The sequence below is a fragment of the Nicotiana tabacum genome, chromosome 23, assembly GCF_000715075.1.
Source record: "Nicotiana tabacum cultivar K326 chromosome 23, ASM71507v2, whole genome shotgun sequence".
Classification (NCBI taxonomy): domain Eukaryota; kingdom Viridiplantae; phylum Streptophyta; class Magnoliopsida; order Solanales; family Solanaceae; genus Nicotiana; species Nicotiana tabacum.
In genome coordinates this window covers 31,651,126-31,661,163 of record NC_134102.1, presented here as the reverse complement: position 1 = coordinate 31,661,163, position 10,038 = coordinate 31,651,126, and the positions used below count along the sequence as shown (strand labels likewise).

General features: G+C 32.9%; 1 protein-coding gene, 1 long non-coding RNA gene and 1 other non-coding gene across 4 annotated transcripts; 2 read left to right on the top strand and 1 right to left on the bottom strand.

Moving 5' to 3' along the window:
* The first annotated feature begins 882 nt into the window (after positions 1 to 882).
* On the top strand, positions 883 to 4,590 carry LOC107825250 (LIM domain-containing protein PLIM2b-like). Of its 2 annotated transcripts, none has more exons than XM_016652082.2 (5): positions 883 to 1,185; positions 2,074 to 2,173; positions 2,267 to 2,295; positions 2,454 to 2,543; positions 4,172 to 4,590. In XM_016652082.2, the coding sequence occupies exons 1-5, from the start codon at positions 1,051 to 1,053 to the stop codon at positions 4,439 to 4,441; spliced, it is 624 nt and encodes a 207-aa protein (XP_016507568.1). In that variant the 5' UTR covers positions 883 to 1,050; the 3' UTR covers positions 4,442 to 4,590. The 2 variants fall into 2 exon arrangements, with proteins under 2 accessions (XP_016507568.1, XP_016507569.1); XM_016652083.2 differs by having other exon boundaries at positions 935 to 1,185; positions 2,270 to 2,295.
* Positions 4,591 to 5,449: 859 nt separating this feature from the next.
* On the top strand, positions 5,450 to 7,821 carry LOC142177632 (uncharacterized). Its single transcript, XR_012706196.1, has 2 exons — positions 5,450 to 5,589; positions 7,502 to 7,821. It is a non-coding gene; the product is annotated as an uncharacterized LOC142177632 (long non-coding RNA).
* A 1,110-nt stretch (positions 7,822 to 8,931) lies between these two features.
* On the bottom strand, positions 8,932 to 9,005 carry TRNAV-CAC (transfer RNA valine (anticodon CAC)). The gene has a single exon. It is a non-coding gene; the product is annotated as a tRNA-Val (tRNA).
* Between the last annotated feature and the right edge of the window lie 1,033 nt (positions 9,006 to 10,038).

The window sequence follows — 10,038 nt, the reverse complement described above, 5'->3', positions numbered from 1 at the left end:
TAACCTTAAAAATTAACTTGATGCTTCAGAGATATCAGGCAATGAGTTTAACTTCTATTCACGTGACAGTATTAAAGATTTTTACACTATTAGTTTACCTAACCGTCCATAAAAAGTGGGAGTAGTAACCTAAAATATAAGAGAGTTACCTGTTACAACATGTTAAAATAGATAAATAATGTACTCTTTACTTTGTCAGTGCATATAAGTTAAATCGTTAGGAAAGACTGAAACCCTAATAAATCCTGTTAATTATATCCACCATTCATGTTTCCTGTTTCAAGGTATTGCAGGTTGAACTAAATGCAACCAAAACATTATTAACTAGAGTTTAAGCCCTTTGTACTAACGATATAAAATGTTTACACAATCAGGTTACTTATAAGGAAATTAGAGATAAATCTCTATGATAAGTTTTAACGAATAACCTCATAAGAATGGTAAAGTTAAAACTGCACTAATAGTGTAAAAATCTTTCTACTGTCAGTCTATATAACTTATAACAACTATTTCATGAAACGTTATATAATGAATAAGCACTTCAGATACTTTTTTTTATACAGAAAAAATGGCATTTAGTACCTTCTTTTTTTGAAAAAAAAAATTACAAGAAAAGAAAGGAAAAATGCCAAGTTTGAACTAACATAACTACATAAAATGAATTACATTACAATCTTGTAATAAATGGGAAAAAGTCAAAGAAGGGCCTAAATTCACTCAAATTCAAGAGAATGAGAGGCAAATTGTACCTCCTAATATTTTGATCTCCCAATCACGTGTCCTAAAATCATCGGTGTAATAGCAGAATTCAACTAATTATTTTCCACAAGAAAAGTTAGTGAATTCTCCATTAGACAGGGTGTTTTCTTTGTTGTTTGTTTAATCTCAATAACAAAGAGAGGTTAGATATTATAAGAGGGCAGAAGACCTTTCTTGTTGAAGTTTTTTTCTCTGCCATTTCTAACTCTTAAAAAAGTTATTGAGATTGAATTTTCAGGTCTTCAAAACAAAAGCAGAGAAGACAGCAAAAAGAAAAAAGAATAGAGAACAATGGCATTCACAGGAACATTGGATAAATGCAAAGCTTGTGATAAGACTGTTTATTTTGTTGATTTGTTGACTGCTGATGGTATAACATACCATAAATCTTGCTTCAAATGCAGCCATTGCAAAGGCACTCTTGTGGTGCATTTTCTTTACCTTTTCTTACTCTTTTTGAGTTCTTTAAATATGTTGTTATTGCAATATGGACGGTGAAAATTTAACATAATTGGACCTAACTTGCTTAAGATTGAGGCGTATTAACAGTTGTTCTTGCTTCAACATCCCTTAGTTCAATTTTCAAGACATTGACCAAGAAGTTTTTCTTTATCTCAAATCTTTCTTGCTTGCTTATCCTTTCATTTCCTTCATATTTTACCTTCTATCTCCTTCAATCCTTAAGTATGGTTATGGAAAGGTCCCTAAAGCACCCTATTCCTCGACTCAAAATATTACCAACTACATTTAAGTTAGAGTCGGTTATAACACTACATTTAAACATTTATACCGGTCACATATTTTGTATTATGAGATACTAATTATAACCTACTAATTTACATTAGCTGTCAACCCTCTTCTTTTATCCATACTTGGACCCGCAATGTGCATGCTCACACATGCGTGACATAGTGACAAAATTTTCACTTTCCTTATATTTATAATACAACAACAATAACAACCCAGTATAATTCCACTAGTGGAGTCTGGGAAGGTAGTGTGTACGCAAACTTTACCCCTACCCTGGGGTAGAGAGGCTGTTTCCAAATGACCCTCGGCATCCTTCCCTCCAAGAACTCCCCACTTTGCTCTTGGGGTGAATCGAACTCACGACCTCGTGGTTGGAATTGGAGGGTGCTTACCATCCTTATATTTATAATGAGAAGAGAAAATTGATGTACAGTTTTGATTTAATGTAGGATCATTGAGATTTTGGCTTTACGTACTCTTAATTCCTTATATTTTTGTATTTTTTATGTTTCTTTTTTCAATTTATGGGATAATCTAGCAATTATTATAATGTTATATATGTAGATGAGCAACTACTCATCCATGGATGGAGTCCTCTATTGTAAGCCACATTTCGAACAGCTTTTTAAGGAATGCGGAAATTTTAGCAAGAACTTTCAGACTAGTAAGACATCCTTTCCAATATATTAAGCTTCTTTACCAATCAATTTATTCATTTTTACTAATCATTTTTTACCCATGTAATTAAATATTTCAGCAGCTAAGCCTGAGAGGGAACATGCACTGGTATGTTTGTATCACACAACTCATGATATATCAACATAATCAATTTAAAAAAGAACAATTTTAATTAGCTTTGATTCTACATGACATTGCAAATGCAAAATTTTCTATTTTATTTTTCCATTAAAAAAAAAACTCTAATTTATAAATTTTTTGTGCAGACAAGGACTCCAAGCAAACTCTCTGCCATGTTCTCTGGAACCCAAGACAAATGTGCAGCCTGCAAAAAAACTGTCTATCCACTTGAAAAGGTTAATATCATTTATTTAGAAAACAAAATCATTAACTAGTTAAATTTAGTACCCGTTTGGACATAAGAATTGTAAAATTCAAAAAAATGGTGAACAATTTTTTCAAGTGAAAATAGTATTTGAAATTTACAGTTGTGTTTGGACATAAATTTCAGTTTGGGTTGTTTTCGAAGTTTTGTTAATGATTTGAGTGAAAATTTTGAAAAACAGTTTTTTAGAGTTTTTCAAATTTTTGAAAATTTTCAAAATGCATCTTCAAATGAAAATTAAAAATTTTATGAACAAACGCTGATTTCGAAAAAAAGTGAATTTCTTTTGGAAAAAACTTTCATCAAATTTTATGTCCAAACGGGCCCTAGTGTTGTGATCCCGTATTTAGTATGACAAAAGTCATTTGTAGGAAATCCTTTTCACGAGGAAATTATACTTTGGTGTTTTGGTTACTACAATCAAAAGGGAGAAAAATGACTTTATTCACCTAGTAGCAAAAGCCATTTTTTAGGAAAATATTTTTCATAAGAAAATCATATTTTAATTACTACAATCAAGAGAGGAAATGGCTTTTCTCACCTAGAGGCAAAAGTCATTTTTTCTACCATTATCTTTATTTTTTAACTTCATATTACTTTTGGAGTTATTATTAATCAATATTGCTCCAAACATTTATCGAAACAATTCACTAATTTATAATTTTATTAAATTTTAATACATATTTTTCCGAGAAATATCTCACCTATCAAACACCGAAAAATATCTTTCGGAAAAATATTTGGAAAACGACTTCTGTCGTACAACAACATGACTGCTACTTTATCTCAGTTTCAAACATGTTAGAATCGGCTATATGAATCATCTTCAAAGATTGGTAAAATGGATCTTGAAATTCTACGACTTCTGTCGTACAACAACATGACTATTACTATATCTCAGTTAGAAACAAGTTAGAATCGGCTATATGAATCATCTTCAAAGATTGGTAAAATGGATCTTGAAATTCTACGACTTCTATCGTACAACAACATGACTATTACTATATCTCAGTTTCAAACAAATTAGAATCGGCTATATGAATCATCTTCAAAGTTTGATAAAATTGATCTTGAAATTCTACGACTTCTGTCATACAACAACATGACTGCTACTATATCTCAGTTTCAAACATGTTAGAATCGGCTATATGAATCATCTTCAAAGATTGGTAAAATGGATCTTGAAATTCTACGACTTTTGTCGTACAACAACATGACTATTGCTATATCTCAGTTCAAAACAAGTTAGAATCGGGTATATGTATCATCTTCAAAGATTGGTAAAATAGATTTTGAAATTCTACGACTTCTGTCGTACAACAACATGACTATTACTATATCTCAGTTTCAAACAAGTTAAAATCGGCTATATGAATCATCTTCAAAGATTGGTAAAATGGATCTTGAAATTCTACGACTTATGTCGTACAACAATATGACTATTACTATATCTCAGTTTCAAACAAGTTAAAATCGGCTGTAAAATACAATTACAACAACAACTACTACTATTACTATGTCTCAGTTCCAACAAGCTGGAATCAGCTTTATGAATCATCATCAAAGATTGGTAAAATAGATCTTGAAATTCTATCTCAGGTGACAATGGAAGGAGAATCATTTCACAAATCATGTTTCAAGTGTGCTCATGGAGGTTGTCCACTTACACATGCAACTTATGCTTCACTTGATGGAGTCCTTTATTGCAAGCACCATTTTGCTCAACTCTTCATGGAAAAAGGCACTTATCAACATGTTCTTGAAGCTGCAAATCATAAGAAGATTAATAATGAGGCTACTAATAAGGAAACAATTGATGAACAACCAGAAAAGGAACCTGATGAGGAGGAAGAGTCACAACAATCCTAAATTATTTGATCAAATCATTTTCTTAAAACAAAATTAATCCAAATTGTTTCTGTGTTTCTCATCAGTAAATAAAGTTTTTCTTTTCTTTTTGTAATCCTTCCTTATTGTAAACATATTTCTTTCTTTCTTTATTTACGCTTCTTTAATTTCGAGCTTGTACACATGCTAAAAAGATATATTCTTTATGAAATAAATTTGATCGTAGATAATGGGACATTGATTTTAAGTTATATGACCATATTTGACTGGGCACGAGTATTAAGAAAGTAAAAAAAGACTTAAAAATTTTGATGTCTAAAATATGTCATGGCAAAAAAAAAAAGTAAGAAGTTTAAATTAAATTATTTTTAAATATAAAAAAATTATTTTTTGGGACAAATTAAATCGAAAATCGTGTCATATAAAATGAGATATTTCTGTTTTCCTTTCTTTTAGTGAAAAATGCAAAAAAGAAATATGTTTAGAGTTTAGACTAGGGGCGGGGTGAGTCGATTTTGGGCGGATTAAAATGTGTTAGGTCAATAAATGGGCGGGTCATTTGACCCGTCCAAAAGTTATTTGGGTTGGGATGAGTTAGGTCAAGATGCACTAAAATTTGGGTCATAGCCTAACATGTTCAACTCTTACCAAACTTTAATTAATATGTGTTATTTTCTTATAAATTGTATAATTACTAAATAAGATATTTCTTTTATTATGGCCATATATAACATATCAAATAAAAAAAAATTATTTTAAAGATATTTTGACAAAGTTATTCATGGTTTAATTTGGGTTAAAAATTTAACTTTAGATGGATTGAGATATGTTGGGTCAAGATATATAGTTTTTAATAAATAAACGGGTTGGACGGGTCATTTGGGCTTGGTCCAACTAGTTTAGACTTTTGGGTAATGTACTTTCTAAACTCTTCCAATCACTTCTATTACTTTTAAATTCTCTCTTCGTTTTTTCTACCTCCAATAGTTTCATTATTTCTTAAAACGAACCCTGCTTTTTCTCTCTCCCGAGCTCAGAATTTGCTAAGAAAAAATATGAACCTCAGAACTGATAAACTCGTAAGAAGGACGACTATGGTGGCTACTGTTACTGCTTCTTATTTTCTTCTCACTGCTGATTATGGCCCTGAACCCAATGTTCTTGACCCGGTAAAATTTCCTTCAATTTTCATTTATAATTGCATGTTGATGTTTTAATCTTGAATCTCATTTTTTTTTTGTTTTTACTTCGTCATTTTGTGTGTGACTAGTTGATCGTGAAATTTAATACTCCGTATTTGGTTTTGAATTAGTATAAAGGTGAAAAATTAGTTGTGCTGCTGTAGAGGAAATGATCACCTGTGCCTAATTATAATTTGAGTTAAAAAAAAATCTCTCTACAAAGATTCGCTGTGTTTTATTAATTGTGTTATTGTTTACTGATCTCCTGTGAAAAGGACTACAAAACCAAATCTCCTGCTGCTGTATGGGGGTAAAGAAATCTCAAAGCCATTGAGTCAGTTGGGCTTAAATCATAAAAAAATAACTCAACTGATTGGGAAAATCTACTGTTAATAGTCACAGATGTCCCTGAATAAGTTGCCTTCTCTTACATATCTGGTGAAGAATTTAGCCTTTCTTGTTTGGATTAGTCCTGCCTTTTCTGGAGTTTTTTAGAATTATGGCCTTACCCGAGGAGTTACCTTTTCTTTCCCTTTGTAAATTAGCATATTAGAATAGAAAAATGTAATGGAGTGAACAAATAGGTTGGTTTGTTCTGGAACATACTGTAGGAACTTGGTAATCGGAATATTGGAGTAATACAAGAAGAATTACGCCTCAATCTCAAGTAAGTTGGTGTTGGATATATGAATCCCCACCGACCATGTCATTCCATTTAATATTATCTATGGCCAATGTTATGCAAAAATGAAAATGAAAATAAAGGTATTGGAAGTTCTCTATATTTTCTGGTAGCACATACTTCATCTGTTTCGATTCGTGGCAACAATTCTATCTGGGGAGTCAAAAAGGTTCGTTCACCTTTTGCACTTGTACCCACTACTCATACTCGAGTTAGTTTATGCGCAGATGCATGGGACTCTGGAATTTTGCAGTTGGAAGTCTATTTCTCGTAAATTGACTTCTAGTCTGTGCTGGGTAGTAGTATTCACATGCTCTATTGGAATTGTGTGTCTGGAAGTAGTAAAGACTATTGGCCAACTTGTTTTTCCTTAATGTCTCTTTTGCCCAAAACTAGTGTGGCCTCTCTTTGCGCACAAGTAATGTAGTGGCAGACTTGTCTAACTCTGTCTTTGACCCTTGGAGCTATAAAAGTCCTGATGGTTATAGTTGACTAAACATTACATAGTTTGCATAATATATCAGCTGCTGTATTTTTTGCACTCACTTCGTCTGAAATTGTCTTTATCGCTTCTTATAAAACCCACAAAGAAATTTCATGGTTCTTTTTGAACTAGCTTGGCAATCTAATTAGTTGAACGGTAAATTCAATGAGTTTTGTGACAGATTTGTTAATTATATAGCTTGCGGTTTTATCACGGACTTGAGAGTTTGGTAGGTTGCAGTTTAACGTATACGTCATCAGTCTTCCATGCAAAACGTCCTTTGCTGGTATTATTGCTCCTGCTCTCTTAGACTGTAGATATCCTTACCAATGATCCCATGTCTTGCAGTTTTGGATAATGAACATCGTAGTGTTGAGTCTCCTCCCCTACCCTAGTGCATTCATTGTTGGACATCATAGAGATCCCCCTAGTTGTCATGTGGTTGGTTGGTTTGTTGAATTTTAAGGAAGCCTAGTATACTTTCTTAGACATTGAAAATGATCTTTCAAACCTCATTCCAGGTAGAAGGTGCATCTGTTTGAATTGCTGCAGTGTTGGGAAATACTAGCATAGCATATTAGAAATTGCCATCTCCTATAGTAGGACTGAGAAAGTTCTCTTTTTTTCCTCTCAGAGTTATTATCAAGTCACCTTTCAAGAATTTGCTTCATTTTTTTGCATATTCTTTGCAATAAGCTTTTCCTGAGGTGTTGTTTCTGCTTTTAAAATGTCAGATTAAAAATGCAATACTGTCAGCAGAACATTCTCTGAAAGAGTCGATCTTTGGACCAAAGAGAGGTGTTCAAGAACGCGAGACTGAGAAATTGGCCCCTAGCTCGTCGGAGAAACATCAAAAGTCTGGCGGTTAGCTTGTTTTCTCGTCCAAGGAGGCAGAATGTAGGACTACAGCAACCCAACATCTGTAATTCTACTTTAGTTTCTGAATACTTTTTCTTCTTTGGGTGAATGTGAATATTAGAATTGGCCTTGTTTAAGCAATATTACTGATGCTGTAAATGTGATCGATGCTGGAGCGTGTTTATTTTGGTATCCAGGGATCTGTCATCAGTTGAATGAATTACACTTTTTGTCTATAACCTCACAAGCTCACCTTCACGTGAGCTGTTATTCTCATGAGTTAACTCTTTGAAGAAAAACTCAGTTTAAAAGAGTATTAATGTCTAAACCAAGGTGCAGTATCCATTTAGGGGTCTTAGGTGTATAACCAGAGCCTGTGGAAATTCATGAAATATATGCATTTTCTTTTTGGCCATCTTGAATGAATTGCTTCTGGAGTGCGACATGTAGGAACAGGGTTTGGTTTGGTTTCCATAAAAACCGAACTAACCGAACTAACCCGACTCATGTACACTCGTAACTTGCATGAAGTTTCTTAGTGCGCATTTTTGTATCATACTTCAGCCAAACTTGCACTGAGCAGCGCCTGATGTGTTAGATTAGATGCATGTCGCGAGTTCAAACTCTATTACGGATCAAAATCTTGATATTCAAGTAGAGAAGGAAAGAAAAGCGAGGCCGTTAACCACAGAGTTTTAAACTGCGTGTCAGTTTGCCCTCGGGATTTCTTGATTATCGACACGTGTAATAACAAAGATCTGGGAATAAGAAATACAAAGAAGATTTCTTGATTATCATAAAAACAAAAAACAAAAAGTTTAGAAAGCTTCGGTTTTCGAAAGTAACTAGGGAGAGGAACAGAAACTAGTTCTTATCCACCCAATATGGAAGCATTGATCAGTCGAAATCTTTTCTTTCAGAAATAGCCTCTTTCAACTAAGCAAATAAGACTCCTGGAGTTGAGTTCAAATTCAGTGACTCCATTCTTCTGTATTGGCTAATGGAAGTCGAGGAAGCAAATTGGCATGACAATCGTAAATTTAACACACTTTCTCTTAGGTAATCCAATTTGGAGAAAAAGGTTTTCGAGCTGCTACTTGTATCTTGCAGTAATTTGCTACTGCTAAATCACAAGCTGATTAATTCATAAGAAAAAATTATCCATGCTTGCCTTAACATTTTACATTTTGTAGCAAACGGAAAAAAAAAACTAAAAGGAAAAAGGAAGAATGAAAGTGAAGAAAAACAAAGGAAAGAATGTCTGTGTGAAGGAAAAAAGAGAAAATTGGAAAAAAAAAAAGGAGAATGTCTGAGCCCGGGTTCGAACCGGGGACCTCTAGTGTGTGAGACTAGCGTGATAACCGACTACACCACCCAGACTTATCTGTTCGTTTAATTAGTTTATGCTATTCTTATTTCATAATAAAATCAACTAATGTATCTTAATTAGTCCGAGCATTCACACAATTGATAAGGGAACAGATAATACACGGTTTAGAGTGTCCTAATTGTTTAAAGAACTTTTTTACCGTTTTGCTTTCGAGGAGCTTTTGGTCATATATGAAATTTATGTCATTAGAATATATATGAAGAACATTTAGTATTTATTATTGTTGTAATATGGATCTAAGATGAACTTAAATACAGCGGCATAGTATTCATATAACCGGCATCAATTTTGCAAAATTGAGGGATAATTGTTGTTGTCACACAACAACATACTTTTTCTTCTAATTAATTTTCTGGTTTACCTTTTGAGGCATCTATCTTTACTATCATCATTGTCGGCTTGCAATCCTCATCTTTTTGTTCTTGATGAAAACATTAAACATGTAAGCAGTATAATATATTTTAAAATCCCACAAGTGTGATTTGGGGAAGGTAGTGTGTACTCAAACCTTATCCCTACCCTGAGGGGATAGATATGTTGTTTCCGATAAACCCTCGGCTCAAGAAGACGAAAAAAGACTAACACAAATGAACAACCTAATAGAGATGCCACAGTTACAAACCTGATCAACAAATTATGAGCAAGCTTAATAAGGCTCAGAGATGACAGACAGCAACATTGGAGCAATGAATTGCAATATAATAAAATGAGTTTAACTAATATATATTTGTTATAAAATATAGCTCAAAATAACAATATAGAACAAGGAAAAACAAGTTAAGAGATATATAGAGAAAGAGAGGAGAGATTCTTATTTCTTCTTCAATTGTGTGTATTTTCCTATCTATTACAAGACTTTTATATAGACATGAAAAGTGAAGAAAAATATATCATTAAGCATAGAAATATGTCATTGAATATGTCATTAAGCATTTGAGAAGATCATGGAGGAAGAGTAGACATCCACCATAATTTGATTTTTCTTATAACAATCCCCCTTGGATGTCCATAGATAATGTGCCT

Excerpts from the sequence above, each read along its gene's own strand:
- LOC107825250 (XM_016652082.2), top strand. The coding sequence starts at position 1,051 with ATGGCATTCACAGGAACATTGGATAAATGCAAAGCTTGTGATAAGACT. Across the intron at positions 2,174-2,266 it reads TAGCAAGAACTTTCAGACTA|CAGCTAAGCCTGAGAGGGAA; the intron begins GTAAGACATCCT and ends TAAATATTTCAG. Across the intron at positions 2,544-4,171 it reads CTGTCTATCCACTTGAAAAG|GTGACAATGGAAGGAGAATC; the intron begins GTTAATATCATT and ends ATTCTATCTCAG.